Raw genomic sequence first — 18,322 nt, forward strand, 5'->3', positions numbered from 1 at the left:
TAAGTTTAAACCATGGCCTTTATTGATGCTCTTTAGTGAGCGCTGTTTACATACACAACTCCGCGTTGCTTAAGAAAGACAGAAAAAGTGCATATTACAGGAGTACTTTCTGTAGAACCCCTCTGGCTCTGGCAGCTGAGAAGTTAAAACATCTGTGCTGGAAAGAATCAGACTCACAACTTCACAAGGCGGCAAAATAAAGTAATAATAATGATAAAAGAAGAGAAAATAAGAAAAAAAAAAAGAGCACATTGATTTTTTGTTACTAACTGCTACCAATTTCTAGTGTTTAGTTCAATTATCATCTCTTGTGAACAATTTTCTGATATACAGACTAGAATCATTTCTCTCGCCACTGTTCTCTGCACAAACCAGCAAAACCAGGCTCTGACTTCCATCACTGTCAGACGGTCAACTATGGGTTGGACCTAATGGCAGTGAAGGGAACGGTTTAATTAAAAAATAATCATTGATATACCAAACACATTTACATTTATTTTAGCGTTAAATGTGAGAATAGCTGGTTATCCCTAAGACACGGTATGTTCGGGTATCTCAAGGAGGATGGTTAAGAAACATTGCTCTAGAGAATCTACATTATTCTACAACATATTAAACACAGAAGAAGGGGTTTAAAAACCCTTTTTAATGTACAAATGAATAAAAAATTGATAAAAAAATCACTTTTGTACATAATGTATATGCAAAAAAATTCTTAAATACAGTTTTCAGGAAGGATTATTTACAAAATGTTTTAGCCTATGGAATGAACCACAGTCCTCTCACATGTAGGTTGTTTTACTGTAATGCTGCATCTCAACAGTTAAGAGATAAATTAATTTGGCAGTATATTAAATAATAAAAAAAGAAATAAAAAGAATTAAGGGCTACTGAAAGGGAAAAAAAAAAAAACAGCTAAAAATGAATTTGCCAAAAAAGGCAAAAATGTTACAGAATATGGTAATACCTTCTCAGAGTAAAACAGCAAAGCGCAGAAAATCATGTTAAGAGCTACAGTTGTATTGGAAGAGAGAACTAAGCTAGATCCTTCTCTTAATTTTTTTTTTTATTTATTAATATTTTAAAAAATACATAAAAATACAACATCCAATGTCTGAATAAATATATTTAACAAGTTGCAAGATAATACCTTATTTTACACAAAAAAAAAATAAAAAAAAAAATCAGCTTTAGAAATCTTGTTAAATAACGTCGCTGTTGTCATATATTTTCTTTTTGTCTTTTTGTAACAAAATAAAAACTCTGAAATTACATAGAAAAAGACAAAATATATTTGCCAAGGGATAAGATAGTCCACTGAAAACATATTCACAATTCCACTGTAAACATTTAATAAACATTTAAAATAGTTGCATAATTCTGTGCTCTAAATTCCTGTAAAAAGTGGAAGACTTGTTTAAATGTAGTTTTCAGTCCACTACATTCCCTTTCACAATTTATTTTGTCTTGTTTACAGCTTTAAAACTGGGCACTCTGCTGAATTCATTTGGACTTTGGCAGTTCTGTATGTTGCAAGTGCTTTCAGAAACGTACACTAAAACATTGGACGTTAAAATGCAGCTCTGTCGAAAAGTGCAGCTGCTGTGACATAATTTTAATAGTGCACTGATGTTTCTTTTACACACTTGCCTTTTTTGTAGCGGGGCACAGGAGAATATATTCTACGGGAGCTCCTGAAGATTTTATTCAGACATTTGTCAAATTTCTAAAAGTGCCTTTCCTTTGTTTGAACAAAACAATAAGTCATTGTGACAGACTGACTGCTAGTCTCCTATTCCTAATTATTTATCTTATTTAATAAGAAATAAAACAAATAAAAAAAAAAGAAGACAAAAACAAAAAGCATATGAAATGAAAATCAAAAAAATGCAATCCAGCAGAGGGAATTTGGAAAGAAAAATACTTGGCAATATCAAACCGGTTGAGTGCTTTGTGTGGTAGGATTAAAGGGGGTGAGGATAAGTGTCCATGACAGCAGGGTGCTGGGGAGCATGTGAGGGCACGTATCACCTGCACTCTAAAGCCAGCGTGTTTTGTGGGGGAGAAGAGGACGAAGGGCTCATTCCGGTCTCTGAAGATGCTGATGACATTGATGCTCCTGTATTGGACACTGTTGATAGGATTAAAAAAAAAAAAAAGTTAGCTTACTGTAAAAACAGAAAAAGACATTGACAATTACTATGTTATTATCGCATGGAAGGGATGTTCGCACCATCAAGATCAGACTCAAAAGTCACATTTTTGTGATCACTCATATGCACAGATACTACTAGCAGTTACACAGAATCTGTTTATCACTGAATACATGCAGAGGAGATGGAATCAAGGTCTCCCCTGAATCCAGTTGTACTTTCCTTTTAGCCAGAAACATTCCTGATTCTATATGTGATGAATAGTTGGCCAGGAACAAAAGAGAACAGTGGGCCAGCTAGTGTCCAGTGATGGCAGCATACATGGAAACTTATAGCGGTCATCTTTAAATTACAATTATTTTATTTATTTTTATCAGAGCAGTTTGTTAGAACGATGCATTGTATGTAAAGCATGCTAAAATAAAAACATATATAACAAAGTATATTGTCCAAAATTTGTATAGTAATTAAAGAATGCATAAAAGCCTGTTATATTATTTGTATTACAAGGATAAGGTGTAACTCAGTGGTTACAGACTTTCCCTGTACAACGGTGGCACACACTTCAGACACAAAATTATGCCACAGGTTCAAATCCTAGTATCACCTGCTAGTGACTTCCACAATTAGCTTTTTTCCCGTGCAAGTGCTGCTACTATCACCCCAGATGTCTGCACTGATTACAGAGCTGTAATAGAAAATTGTGTGTGCCAATATAAAAATCAAACCTACTATAAAAATTACTTGGGCATAAATGCAGAATATTTTTGTTAACATTAAAAAAAAAAAAATAAAAAAAAAAAAAAAAAAATAAAAAAAAAAATAAAATGATGCTCACCTTCTCGGTCTTTCTTTTTTAACCGTTTCCGCCTCCTGTCTATAGTTGCTACTTCAGATTTTAAAGACATGTAGTATTTTCTGATTTCCTGCAATTTGTCTTGGAGGAATACAATCTTTTCTGTGCCAGTCATATTATCCAATTCGTCTGTGAATGAGAATAAAATTTGTTGCATTACTATGAAACCCCTTGCCAGATAAAGTTAATATTTGTACAATATATTACAGGGTTTCCCAAGCCCAGTCCTCAGGGCTCCCCAACAGTGCAGGTTTTCCATATCTCCTTGCTGGAGCACAGGTGTATTCATTACTGACTGACACATTGTAACAGATCCACAGGTGGTCCTAATTATGTCACATGTGATCCAAAAAACCTGCACTGTTGGGGAGCCCTGAGGACTGGGTTTGGGAAACCCTGATATATTATAATTATTGTGGATATTTTCAGTTGTATAATTTTCTGCGATAATAAAATCATAATCTTTTGGGGTGATTTTATATTTAAACATCTGACACTTAAAAAAAATAAACAAACAAAAAACTTCTCTTAGCTTTTGCTCCCCCATCCTCTATATTCCCATCCCGCTGTGGGGCTTGGTTAGTAAAATAACTAAGAGAAAGAACAACCCTTCTGAAAACATTTAACTGGAGAACCAGGGTCAGATACGACTCATTAGAATCAGAGAAAAGTTTGCCGAAGGGCTGGAGAGTGGTACAATAATAAGTGTCTGCAGGCAACAGAGAAGCATGGTGGAGGTTCCTTGTAAGTTTGGGGCTGCATTTCAGCAAATGGAGATAGGACTTTGGTCAGGATTAATGGTGTCCTCAATGAAATACAGGCAGGTACTTATCTATCATCCAATACCAATAGGGATGTGTCTGATATTTTCTGCAGCAGGACAAGAACCAGAAACAAACAACCAATGTCATTAAGAACTATCTTCATCGTAAAAAAGAACAAGGAGTCCTGGAAGTGATTATATGGCCACCATAGAGCCCTGATCTCAACATCATTGAGTCTGTCTGGGATTACATGAGGAGACAGAAGGAAGTGAGCACGCCTATATCCACAGAAGATACGTGGTTAGTTCGAAATAGAAGTTTGGAACAACCTCCCTTTGATGTCTCTCTTGTTCATTCACTTTGCATTTTGTTAATTGATAAAAATAAACTATTAACAGTTCTATTTTTGAAAGCATTCTTACTTTGCAAAAGTTTTAAGCAGATGTGGATCAAATGCTGCACAGTATTGTATATCTGTAATGCCCTGACCACATCTAGCAGGTGAAGAGACCCTTAATGATCTGTATGACTCTGACCCAATGCGGTATCACGGCGTCCAGATTTAGGTGGAACTTAGAAACCACTGTAGGCTGAAAATATAGTTTCGTACGGAGGACAGCCCTACCCTTATGAAAGAAAGATAGGGAGATTCGCAAGACAGACCCCACAATACAGTCTGTGGAAATGGCCAAAAGGAAACTGTCTTCCATGTGATAACATGAGATCTGCAGATTCCAATGTTTCAAAGAAAGCCTGCTGCAAATCCTAAAACATTAAATTCAAGCCCCAAGGGTCTAAAGAAGGACTAAACAGTGGCCAGAAATGTGACACCCTGTGCATGAAGGTTCGCAACTCTGGTAAGAGTGATAGTCTCTTCTGAAAAAACAAACAAACCTGAGAATGTCCCTGTACCCTGACCACCTAGTCCAGTCTGGTACTGTACTGGTACTGTACTACCAACAGCACCCGGAACTTACCTTCTATCTATAAAAAGCCTGTGGCAGCACTGACACCGATTGGGACAGATAAATTAACTGAAAATCCCACAGAACCATCACTGTGTCTACAAGATCCATTTTTAACCCATTCTCTAAGCATGTTGCTGTGATGCTTCACCCCCCGGAACCACACCAACAATTTCTTGAACATTTTTCTGCATGGCTCCCTCACTTCTTATCTTCTGACAACCTATCATTATTGTGGGCGATTTCAACATCCCTATTGCTAACCCAAGTTTCAATGCCGCTTCAAAACTGCTCTCTCTAACCTCCTCACTTGGCCTCTGCCAGTGGATTGAATACTCTACTCATCACGATGGCCACTGTCTTGATCTTGTTTTCTCTAGACTCATGATTTTGCTTTTTCTAGACTATGCTCATTTTCTGATTTCCTTAACACTCCTTTCCCCCCTCTCTGATCATCACCTAATCAGCTACTCATTCACTCCCAGTACTTTAACCTCCTTGCTATCAAACTCTACCAAGCCTCCTCATACCCACAGGAATATTAACTATTGATTTTCAACAGTTTTCCACCTGTCTTCAACTCCTTCTCTTCACAGTTTCTACATTCTCCTCCTCTAATATGGCAGTTCCTCATTTTCACCATACCCTAGCAACTGCCCTTGATCAAGTGGCTCCAGCGACTCTTCATACTCACGTAGACTTCGTTGTCAACCGTGGCACACTAAAGGAACACAACATCTACAAAAACTCTCTCGTAAAGCAGAACGTCACTGGCCTAAATCTTGTACCGCGAATGATTTCATTGCATATATTGCTATCTACCTACCACTCCTATCGAAATGCTCGAGACACTGCAAAACAAACAAACAAACTTGAAATCTCATCTCTGCTCAGGCTTCTAACCAAACGACTTTAACACCTTTAAATCGCTTCTAAACCCTCCTAACCCAAACCCTCTAACTACCAACAGTGGCCAGGATCTTCCTATTTCAAGAACAAGATTGATAAGATTCGACTTTAAATGGTATTATCTTCCTCCACAAAGCAATCAGCTCAATTCCTTCATTTGACCCCTACAAATGAAGAGGAAGTATCGACTCTTCTTATCTTCCTACTCTACTAACTGTCCTCTCGATCCCATACACTCACAAATTGGTAGGTCCTGTTTCATGTGCTCATTTCACCTCTAACTAAAATCTGTACTCTCTCTCTCTACTGGTATCTTTCCATCACTATTCAAGCACGCAGTAATTACTCCTATTCTAATTCTGACCCAAGCTCTCTCAAATTACCACCCCATCTCTCAGCTCCCATGCCCCTCCAAGCTTCTAGAGAGAATTGTCTACACTGGCCTTACACACTTTCTTACCACAAACAACCTACTGGATTCTCTTCAGTCAGGCTTACACTCTTAACACTCCACAGAGACTGCGCTGAACAAAGTGGTCAATGATTTGATCCCAGCTTAAACTAAAGGCCATTACTCTTTTCTAATTCTCATGGCTTTCTCTGCTGCATTTGACACTGCTGACCACTCTCTCCTCATACAAACGCTACAATCCTTAGACCTTCAAGACACTGTCCTATCCTGGTTCTCATCCTACTTATCTAATCACACTTTCAGTGTTAATTTCTCAGGATCCACCTCCGCTCCCTTTATCAGTTGGAGTACCACAAGGCTCAGGTCCTCTGCTGTTCTCTATATACACCACTTCTCTTTAACTAATTATCCCCTTTGTGTATCATCCGTATAGAGAGGATACTGAAATCCAAATTTATCTATCCGCTCCTGATCTCTCAACAGTCGTGTTGTCTCGCGTTACTGACTGTCTTAATAATTAATTCATAATTTTCCCAGCCACCAACAGAAGCATCCTGCTGGACATTTATATTTCTGTTGACAACAGGACCATAAATCCCACCCGCATGCTCACTGCGCAGGTTTAATCCTTGACTCACAACAATCCTTTGTTACCCACATTGACTGTATATTTAAATCATGTTGTATACATTTAAAAATCATTTCCAGAATACGTACATATCTCAGAGAAGACACTGCAAAAAGTTTAATTCATGCACTCATCTCCCGCATCGACTATTGCAATCCCCTCCCTACTTGTTTGCCCCAAATCAGACTCTTACCATGACAATCTATTTTGTATTACCCAGTATTGTTTTATTACAGTTTGTTACTAAACGTAAAGCGCTATGGAATTTGCTGGCGCTATATAAATAAATGATGATTATGGTGGTCCCTGAACAAAAACCTGTGTGATTGAGTCAAAACGCCATCATGTCAAAGACCAGCTGAACTAGAGCATAGACACCACACTCAGTTCTAAGACATTAAAAGAAGATTTTTACTTACCGTAAAATCGATTTCTCTTACTCCATTGGGGGACACTGTGAGACATTGGGGTATAGTAGGTGGAAGTAGGAGTTTAGGCACTTAACTTGTTTGTTCCTCACACTCCTCCTCTACTATGCCCCTCCTGTACAGCTCAGACCGCAGTTTTGTATAACCAAGCCAGGAAGAAAGGAGAAGCACTACAGAAAACAGCACCAAAAACAGCACTACTTTCAGAGCAAGGGAGGGTGCGCATTGTCCCCAATGGAGTAAGAGAAATCGATTTTATGGTGAGTAAAAATATTTTCTCTTTCCTACCGTTGGGGGACACTGCGAGACATTGGGTCATACCAAAGCTGCCTCTAAGGGAGGGCTTGCTCTGGAATGGCGGCACCCAACATCCTGCGCCCAAAGCTCACAAGCCATGCAACCAAGAAACTCTGGAGAAGATGTAGGCGATGCCATCCTGGACAGCTGCCTTTCGAATCACCCTGACATGCCGCCAAAGAAACGGCAACCGCCCTGGCGAGTGAGCTCTAAGATCACCAGAACAGGGTGAGGGGTGTGAACATACTGTAGAATGGTGGAAGGGATGTAGCAGGCATGAGGCTCTCTGGAAACTGACCAGACCAGCTATTGAGCGTCCGAAAGGACGAATAGGATATTTGTTTCACAGATAGAGACTCTGCGGTTAATCTGGCACCGAAGAGCCCGAACCACATGCAGCCGATGAAGAGCGTAACAGGCAATGGAGGAATAACAAAATGCTTGACCACAACCTCCTGAGTCAAGTGTAATGCAGATACTATCCTATGAAGCAATCTTGGCCGGAGCAACACACCTCTATCTTTCTGGAAAAGTAAAATGTGGGAGTGCAATCCACACTACCGCCACCGGACCCCTGCGAACAGGGGCGATATTCAAGGGAACACCCCTACCCTGGGATAAACATATTGTTCCCGAATCAGCACGTCACAAGTGGCCAAAAACAAGTGCTCTGATCACCCGGACTAGATATCATGGCTTCACCTACCGAACTAAAGGGGGGGTTGACTGAAGGTACCGTGATCCTGTAAACCGGCGCTGAAAATGATGTAGAGCACCAGGAACTGCGCCCTGCGGGAACCTAGGCGGATATCAGAGATAGGTTGCGAAAGAAAGCGACCTAGCGAGTCAGCACTGGGACGTGTGAAAACTGTAGGATGCACACCAAATGCTGTACTGTTTCCAGACCTAGGAAAACTGATGAGGAAAAAGCCTTGCAGGCTCTATTCAAGGAACTGAGCAGCTCCCTGCGAAGAACCTCTGGCCCTAAGGTTAAGAGTTTTCCAACTCCACTGCGCCAAGCTAGACAATAAAAAGAGTGACAGAAGGGGGCCCCCCGACCGTTATTATCTGGCCACAGAGGTGGGTGGAAGGGAGGTGTCGCCACCAGCCGCTAATGCCTGAGAAGCACTCTCTGCGGGGTAAATGAAGGGCTCTAGAACAGCTGGAGGCCTCACTGTTTTAGAAACTCCTTAGCACCCGTGAGAACCTGGGAAGTGGAAGAGACAGGTACACCAGACCAAAGCTTCAGGGAGCATCGTTGCATCAGAGAATTTCATTTAAGGGTCTCTAGATTATGAGCCGTAAAGGGGTGACTTGATAAATAAGTATGAACGGCCTGGGGTCAAAATTCGAAGTGCCCCTAAGACTCCACCAGGAGGGCAATGGCCGCCTCCGTGGAGTGATCATTCCCCCTGGTTAATTGCCTGCCTGCAGAGACTCTCGGCCTCCCACTTATTCATGCCGGGATAATGGATGAAAGTGTGGGAACAGGACACGTTGCTCAGGCCATAACCTGGTCGTCTCTTACACTGCTCTAGAGCCACGTGTGCTACCGAAATGCAACAGCTGTGGCATTATCTGACCGATTGTCTAGAGGCTTTTTGATCAGGACCTGACGCCACATTCTGTGAACCCTGAGAACCAGATTGAAATAACAGTCTTCTTGGGAGGACCCAAAGACCCTGGAACACTAAGGATCCTATTAATCCGCCTCCATGAAGCGGACTAGAGCCTGTCAGGACTGGGGTTCAGGACCTGGAGAACGACTGACCTCACTTCTGACTGTGTGGCTAACCACTGTGAGAGAGTTAGACACATGGGTTTGGACAGAGTGATGATCTGTGAGTCCAATACCCGGAGAACCAGCTCCTTTCCGGGGAATCTCCCTCTGAAGATGTTGAGCGAGGAGCATGCAAACATTACTACCCTGAACGTTGGTATCCTGTATTCCAGAAGCCTCCTGGAACTGGGAAGAGAAACCTTCTCTCCACGTCAGGAGTATCCTTTTCCTGCGCTGAAGTGGGGGGGCTCTTTCCTGCGGTAGGAAGACTCTGTGGGACCCAGTATAGAAGCCGAGGTCTAATAAGCTTATCTGCTGTGGCAGATTGAGTGGGGACCTATGTCAGTTACAGCACCAGACGGAGATCTATGTGTGAGAGAGATGACGGGGCCCTCAGCAAGTGGTCGTTCAGGCAGGGTACTATCGTGACTTGCCGGGTGCGGCGCAGCCCTGTCAAGACCACCATAACCTCGGAAACCTACGAGGCGCACTGTGCAGAATGAAAGGCAGGACCCTGAGCCGAAACTGAAATTACTGTACTGCCAAAACGAAGAGACCCCGGTGCCCCTTCCTGACTGGTACCTGTAATGATGTATATTGAGGGCAGGAACTTTTTCTGTTCACTGCCTGCAATGACTGTGCGCCGTGACTACATCCAAAATAAGAGAATGCAGGCCTGCCTGTTGAGGGACTGCCAGCTTAAAGGGAAGGAAAGGATCCGTCTGTGGGCCAGAAAGAGTTTGGAATGAAATACCCTAACCGTCAGGAATACCACCAGGTATCTAGGATCCTCACCTAACTGCCCTTGTGCAGGTACTATATGCTCCTATGGGAGCCAAGAAGTGACTACTTGATGGGGCACCCCGACCCCAAAAAAGAAACGGAATGAAGGGTTTAAGTCCGCCCTTGACGTGACGTAGTGGAGCTGCCGGGAAGAGATGTACTCTTACCCCCAGTGGCCCCTTAAGACTACACTGTAATTCTGCAAAAAAGTGAGAAGCTCCGTTCTTGTAACATCCTCCCGAATATTTCTGGCTAACTGCTTTGACCATGGCTGAATGGCCTATTTCAAAACCCAGCTATGACCTTGTAGGGTGTAAAACAAACTGGCAGCCGTCAGCTAAGCTGAGTGGGGGCCCTGTTACACTTCCAGTTAGAGAAAAACCTACCCTGGGCGTCTGCCCTGCGTAGGGATAGCAGAATAAGTGAATATATGAGTCACAGGGTTGTCAACCCCAGGAGTTCCTTCCCATCTATCTTCTCTGCCAGGAGAGGAAAAACAGAGATGAAAATGTGCCCAGTTTAATAATTGTTCATTTGGCTCCTTGCCAAAGGTCAGACACCCTGACCAGCATCTGAGAAGATGCGGATGGGACCGCAAACTCAAGTTCCCGCAAGGGTTAAAGTGTGTTTGATGCTGAGGATATCCATCCTGAGAATGGATGTGGAATTTTCAGAGTGAACATTGTTTTTGTCTGTAAATCAAGATCCAACTAGCCATCCTCTGTTGAGGAATGAACCATATGCTGATCCTGACTGTGAACCACTCTGAAAACCAACATTATGCTTATCCCTGTGAGATGGTGATCAAGTGTGTCTATGTCTGGGTGGAATCAGACCGGGACAGAGACACAGCCCTTCTGTCTGGGAAGATGTGCCTGCGACAGATATGATCTGTGTGGGCTGAGTGTGTGTAAAAGCAAGAGAAAAACGGGGGGGGGGGGGGGGGGGCTCACATACCTTTTGAGACCCTAACATCACCTTAGTGAGTTTGACCATTGATGCTGTTAGTGGTCTTAGCCTAGACTGGCTTCTCCAGAGCTGCTGACACCAAAGTGGGAGCACCTCGTTCACAGGCCTTCGTATCGTAAGCTGCACAGAGAGCATCCGGGCTAAGCTGTTGACAAGATAATATAACAATATATCTGGCACAGATATAATGCAGCTCAGACGTACCAGCAAGTCTGTATGAACAATAAGACAATGCTAAGCAAAGTGTCACAGCATAAAACTGATTCTTGTCATTTTTGGTAAATGTATAATGGAGTACAGACGAACCAGCGGGTGTCTTACCCCTGGAGATGCCCTTTTAGACATAATACCCTGGTAAGGCAGGAGTTACAGAATAAATCTGACCTCTATCCTTTGGGCACATATATTATATACACATTGAAATATGGACCTACTAGCTGGTATCTTCACCCAGAATAAATCTATATATTATTCTCGTGGCACCTATATAATGCAGCGCAGACATACACGCGGGTCTCTTACCCCTGGAAGTCCCCTCTTTTCTAGGCATAATGCCATGCTAGAGAAAAATGTCACAGAATAAATCTGTATGTTATCATTTTGGCACATGTGTAATACAGTAGACATAGCAGACGTACCAGCGGGTACCTTCAATACATATATATACACATACATATACATATATATATATATATATATGTTTAAATTGTGACAGTAAAGCAGAATGTTTAACTGAGTCTATCCACCAGTTAATGCTGAAATAAAACACTTTTAAGCTCCAGCACTGTAACAAGTTCTGTACTCCAATGTGACTGAAAACGATGCCAATCAGTAGAGGCACAGAAGGTCGGAATGCTGAGTGTTCTATCCAGGTACAGCGTGTGTCCTGTAAAGGCTGCCCTCCTTGGAGCCCACCAAGGTATGCAAGAGGAAGGAGGAAGTTCCTTACTTCAAACCGCCCAGCTAATGGCCGCCTCTATGTGCAGGCGAACAGACCATCTATATATGGCTGTCGGCTGCAGTGTTCAAGTGTTGCAGGGCAATATTACATGCCCAGTCTTCCCTACAGCTTCGGTCAGCAGATTGCCTCCTATGAAGTGCAATCGCTGACGTGTCCCCTTCACCGCTCGTTGTCATGGAGAACTGCTGGCAAGTGATTCGGGTCGGGAGGGGAGGCTTGAAGCTTCACTCCCGCACGATGCAAACAGTGCTCTATGCCTAATACAGAGGTGCTAGGATAAAGCTGCCACCACCTGACGTGTGCCTGAAAAGGAGCCGCTGAGCACTTCATATATCCCCCCTCCCAATGCTGGGAGTCACATACCTGGGTCCTGCTCCTCCAATGCAAACTGTCACTCCCATCATGACTTGCACAAGCCAGCATTACCTTACATACATCCGAGAACTCTTAAGTCACACCCTTCAATTAGAGAGAAACCATATTTGGCAGCTCTCCAGGATGTCAGCTGCCAAACAATCACAACTAGTCTAAAATGAGGTGGGATGCTGCCCATCACTCAGTACTGCAGTAAACCAGGCCCTTTAATCATCTTTTATAATGGGTTGTCATGTAAAACATTCCCCTGGTCTCCCTTTAATATTAACTTGTGATGTAGATGAACTGTGATGTAGTGTTGTAGGTTTAGACCAAGGGTGCACAACATACAGCCTGCAGGAAAATGAACCCTAAATGAAATGTAGCACTTACTGAGCTGTAATGTCCATTTGTACGCCCTCGGGGAGGAGTGCTGGTGTTTCTCTCGATGCTTGTCTTTTTCTAATTCTTTTGTATGTGGAGACGTGACTCTGGTCGGCGATCTCATGATCTTTTGTGGCTTAGGAACATTTATGTGTTTAACAGGAGTACATTTACTTGAGCTATCCAGAGTAGATAGGTCTTCACTGTCACTGCTTTGCCCTGAAAATATAATAAATCCACAAATAACCAGTTAAAATATTTGTTATATGATTAACTAAATAGAAGTAAATTAAATATTAAAAATACTTCCAATGCGTCAACTGCCTCACCTACTTTATCTTTTCCAGACACTCCCAGTGAAAGTACCCAGATCTATTTAACACACCGCTAGTTTTCCCAAATTGTTTGGCAACATAAAGCCCCACGCACTAGCTTTACAAATTTACATAGAGCCACATTTAATGTGGGCAGATGTTTTCCAGATATTCGCCTCTATTACATTGCTACCCATCTGAGACAGGCCGGGGCGTGATTTTCAGAAAGACGTGGTCCAAGATGAATAGACTTGGATTCCTTCTGTTGCAGAGTGTGTTGTTTGGGGGCCTGGCGCTGGGCATCCCAGTGGGTGATAGGTTCTCTGAAATAAGATCTCACCCAATCACTTCCTTTACCTGTCAGATCTGGGACCACTGCAAGTTCCATTTCGAGACCGTTTCTGTCTCCTTCTCCATTATACCGCTCTGGGACAACTGTGACTTCTCCCCTGGGCAATATCTCTCTCGCTTTCAATCTCGACAAAATAGTGGTATCAAAATAATCGGAGATGTACTTTGTTCTGGCTAATGCATCCCAACGACTACCTTAAGGGAAGATATGACTTCCCGTCTGTCAGCCCATTCTCTTACCTACAGGTGAGACACTATGTCGAATACCTTCCAAAGCCTGCGATAATGAGAGCTAACTTCATTGGAATCTCTGCTTTCTCCTGGGTTCTCCACTAGATGTTCTTGACAAGCATTCTGAGAAATGATCTGTACAGACCCTTAATGCAGACAGAAGCTTGGTGGTCAAGAACTGGGAAAATCCAGAGCCCCTCCCCCTCTAGACAACAATTTTTAAAAAAAATTTAGTTCCTGGCATCCATGGAAAAAATATCTGCATATCTGAATAAATCCCCCAAATTATCCCAAATCCGGAGTGATTTCGGTATCTATAATAGCCTGTTTCCAATACTTCCAATACTAATGCCCAGGATGTCTCTACCCTCTTTTTATAAATTAACCCAGTAGATTGATCTGAACAGTGGCCCCCCCTACAAATATCATATTGGCCGCCAGGACTCCCATACTAGGTCTCAGTTATTCCTCCCCCTGTGCTCCACCTCCTCCCTTTTCTTCCCTCCCCTTCCTTTTAAAATATAAAAAAAAGTCACACTCCTGCACATCTCATATCAGTATCAGTTTAATCTATGCCTTGATTTGGCCCATTAACTGAATATATAACCTGCTCACTTCCTTAAATTGTGTATTTGTACCATTTCTGGTTGCTGCATGTTCTCTGTCGGACATGTATATTGTCACTTGCATTCGCCTTCAAGGCTCTTACTTCACTTGTGTATATTGTGTGATGGATATTCTAAATAGAGTTCTTTAAAAGAATAAAAAAAAAAAAAAAAAGAGACTTCCAATGCAGACTACTAAATTGTAATATTAACATGTTTAAGCAAATACATTAAATTTACTCAAGCGTGCGCTTCTCACCTATTCCATTCTTTTCACTTTTAGATGAAGCACTAATTCGCTTTGGTGTACGCTTCTGTTTCTTTGCTAGTGTTCCAAGGTTGCTCTCACTAATCCGTTTATGGCCTGATATGGAAAAAAACATAGAAAATTACATTTGGAATTAAATTCTACTCCAATTAAGAGCAATCAAGATAGCAGACAAAGATTAATGATACCAAGTACAAAATGGGGACTAAAATGTAGATAAATATACAGTAAGGTTATACACTATATGGCCAAAAGAATGTGGACATTAGAGCATCACATCCATAGGTGGTTTTTGAACATCTCATTCCAAAACCATAGGCATGAATATGAATGCAGTTGGTTCCCCCTTTGCTGCAATAACAGCCTCCACTAAATTTTGGAACATGGCTGTGGGAATTCACATCCACAGCAGCATTAGTGAGATCAGGCACCGATCTTGGGCGATAGGATCGGGCTCTCTTGGAGTTCCAATTCATCCCGAAGGTGCTCGATGGGGTTGAGGTCAGGGCTCTGTGCAGATCAGTCAGGTTCTTCCACACTGAACTTTGGAAACTATTTTTGACGGACCTTGCTTTGTGCAGTCATGCTGAAACAGGAAAGGCCCCTACCCAAACTGTTGCCACAAAGTTGTAAGCACACAATTATCTATAATTGTATGCAGTAGCATTAATATTTCCCTTTACTGAAACTAAGGGGCCAAGGACAATCCATGAAAAACAGCCCCATATCATTATACCTCTTCCACCAAATTTAACAGTTGGCAGTACACAAAGTAGGAAGTGTTCTCCTGGCATCCGCAAAACCTAGATTCGTCCGCCATACTGCCAGATTAATTAGTCACTCCAGAGAATGTGTTTCAACTGCTCCAGAGTCCAATTGGAACTTGGTAGTGAGAGCTGCAACTGAAGACTGAAGATTTTTACTCACTACATGCTTCAGCACTCTGGTCCTGTTCTGTGACCTTGTGTGGCCTAGTACTTCACGACTGAGCTCTCATTGCTTCACACTTCACAATAACAGCACTTCTAGATGATCAGGGCAGATCTAGCAAGGTGGACATTTGATGAATTGACTTGGCATCCTAGGACACTGCCACGTTGAAAGTCATGGAGCTCATCAGTATGACCCAATATACTGGCAATTTTAGACTATGGAGATTGCATGGCTGCATGTTTGATTTTATGCACCTGTTATCGATGGGTGTGGCTGAAATAGCCAAACACACAGTAATATAATACACCATACCAATTTAAAATGAGAAAGTATACTATTTTCTCCAAATCAAAAAAGCAAACTCAAACTATTCCTAGGGCAACATGCATAATCAGGGATTAACAAATGATGTTTGCTATGGCATCCTTGCATCAGAATACCAGAAAAAGGCATCATGTCACTGGAGTGACATCCCAAGTAACCTTGTGTCATCCAACTCCCTGTAAGACGTGCTTAACTCATGGTGCCCACATATGTGATTAGAATAAAATGTAATCTCACAAAAGTTTACATAATGTATGTCCAGATTTGTCTAACACTGACCCAACACTGAAGATTAAGAGAATAACCCTGAAAATATGTAATGTTTGGGTCAAATGTGACTTTTCAGAACCATGTTATTATGCATACAAATGCCTTGATCAATCACACAATAAATCCCCTTATCCTGTAGCAGGCTTAAGGAGACTGCATGCTGGTGACTGGTAGAGGGAAGCAATAGGTACCGAGTGAGTATAGCTCAGTCTGCGCTGTGAATAGACATAGTGCAGCAACATGACTGACAGCTCTGAAAGTGACAAGCATCAATAGCTATCTCTCTGGAGCATCAGTCTAATGATAATGGCTGCAGATGAAAAAGTGAACTGAAAAGTGGAGGTGAAACACAGTAATATACATCACATACACAATATCCCATGGTGCCAAAATACACATTAAAATGTGAAAATATTTTCCCCAAATATTATGAACAGTTGATTTGCATTCTTTATGGTAACAAATTAAGGGGAAAAACCAGTTTGTCATAACAGCACTCTGAAGAAATGCTTGCTGCTTTAATATCTAATCAGCACATAGGGAAGTTCAGTTGTAGCAAAATGTTGTTCTATCCATTACTTCTGCATGATGCAGAGCACCGGAATATAAACAAACCTTGGTTTGTAAACGTTTCCATAAGCAGAATATGTAAAACACAAAAAAAGTAAAAAAGTGCAATTAACAAAAATTTGTGTTTAAAATGGTGAACGCCAAGCCCTACTGTGTGATATAATATTTTGTCACTTATGAGCGAGAGATTATAATATAGTGATAATCATATATTATAATATATATATATATCTATCTCTATATATCTATCTATATCTATTAATAAAGACATAAAAACCACTACCTATGTGTATTTTGTTTGATTGAATATTTGCAGTGTCTCTTGTCCAAATGAGTATTAATGATGTCTCATACTATATAGGATCTATTATCACGTGCATCATATAATAGAAATAAACTGTATCAATATTGATTTCATCTAATATTGTTGCCTTGATAAAGGGAGCAGTGAAACACGCCTTGCTGCATGATTTAATACCACCTATAGTTCGCTTAGATGAACTCAGCCAGCCAGTTAGTACCAAGGAGGGGGATTACTCACCAACAGGGGGTGATCTAATTTTATTGATTCTAGAGCAGATTAACTATTTTACCTAGAGATCAGAGTTGTCACTGCTCCACAGCAGTGCATCTTAGTTAATTCAACATTAGCTGGGAACATTAACTTCAGCATTTTGAAGAACATATTATGGGGTCACTATGGAAGTGACCCTGTGTAACATAATAATATATACACACACACACAGCATACATTATAATATATATACACTATACTATAGGAAGGTGGGGGGCTGCCTATGTTGCTATAATGTGTGATATGAGGGAAGGAAGGGGGGCTGTCTTAACACCACATCAGTGGAAGGTAGGCTATTAATTTAATGGTGGTGTTTAGACGGGGGGCTAATTTTTTAATGTTTTCTATCTTATTTGTGGGGTGATGGTGGGGCACTTTAATTTATTTGTGGGCTATTTCATTTAATAGTGGGGCCTATTAAATTGAGATGGGGTGGCGGGACCTTTAATTTAAAGCTAGTGTGATATGGGGCTATTAACTGAATGTGGGGCTGAGTTTGGGGAGGAAAGTTATTTACTAAATGTGAATATGAATTATTTAATGCATGGGGATGGTTGTGGAAAATGGTAATAGCAAACATAAATGCTATTAATTTTTTGCTGGTGTTGATTGGAGGGAAGTAGGTCTACTCATGTATCTAAAATGATAACCCCCCCCCCCCCCCCCAGAGCCTTATTCCAGCTCTGGTGATACTTTAGTGGTTCTTACATTGATTCCATTGCCTCCTTCTAGCTTGCACTGGTCCCATTCTCAGATTACTTTGTTGAACATATGACCAGCCCCCATTGTACTGACAATATCATTACTCCTTCCTCCTTTGCACTTACTATATCACCAGAAAACACTTGTAATAGCTTTCCCCTTTACCTATGCCATGGTCTGTCAACCCTCCCTACACTGTTAATTCAAACCACCCCCAATCACTGGGCACATTTAGGGCTCATACACATTTGTTGCAAAAGAAGTGTTTTCTTGCAGATGCCATTTCACCTTTGTGATGATCGCACCTGGACAGCCATTTATTATAAAGATTATTATTAATGCATTTTTGAAAAACACAGTGCACATTTATATATTATATATAGAGATTTAACTGGTAGTTTGCATCTCACGACGTCAGGGAAACAACAGTGCGTGAGGTGCTCATATGCTGCTCTGGCAGACTGATCAAATACGATTGTGCCATCATGTTTCGTAATAGTTAAACTTATTAAACATAGTCAGGTATGTTTCTATGAA

At 41.4% G+C, this 18,322-nt stretch overlaps 1 protein-coding gene across 2 annotated transcripts in view; it reads right to left on the reverse strand.

The window, feature by feature from the left end:
• ARID4A (AT-rich interaction domain 4A) overlaps positions 1–18,322 on the reverse strand; it is a 70,237-nt gene continuing 51,915 nt past the window's right edge. For both annotated transcript variants that reach the window (XM_075193460.1, XM_075193461.1), the window contains exons 22-25: positions 14,404–14,508; positions 12,653–12,862; positions 2,992–3,138; positions 1–2,131 (exon numbers count right to left, since the gene is read on the reverse strand). In XM_075193460.1, coding sequence (XP_075049561.1) covers positions 2,028–2,131; positions 2,992–3,138; positions 12,653–12,862; positions 14,404–14,508 — 566 coding nt within the window. In that variant the 3' untranslated portion in view covers positions 1–2,027. The remainder of the gene's footprint in view (positions 2,132–2,991; positions 3,139–12,652; positions 12,863–14,403; positions 14,509–18,322) is intronic.

This window comes from Mixophyes fleayi, chromosome 12 (genome assembly GCF_038048845.1).
Source record: "Mixophyes fleayi isolate aMixFle1 chromosome 12, aMixFle1.hap1, whole genome shotgun sequence".
NCBI classification, from domain to species: Eukaryota; Metazoa; Chordata; class Amphibia; order Anura; family Limnodynastidae; genus Mixophyes; species Mixophyes fleayi.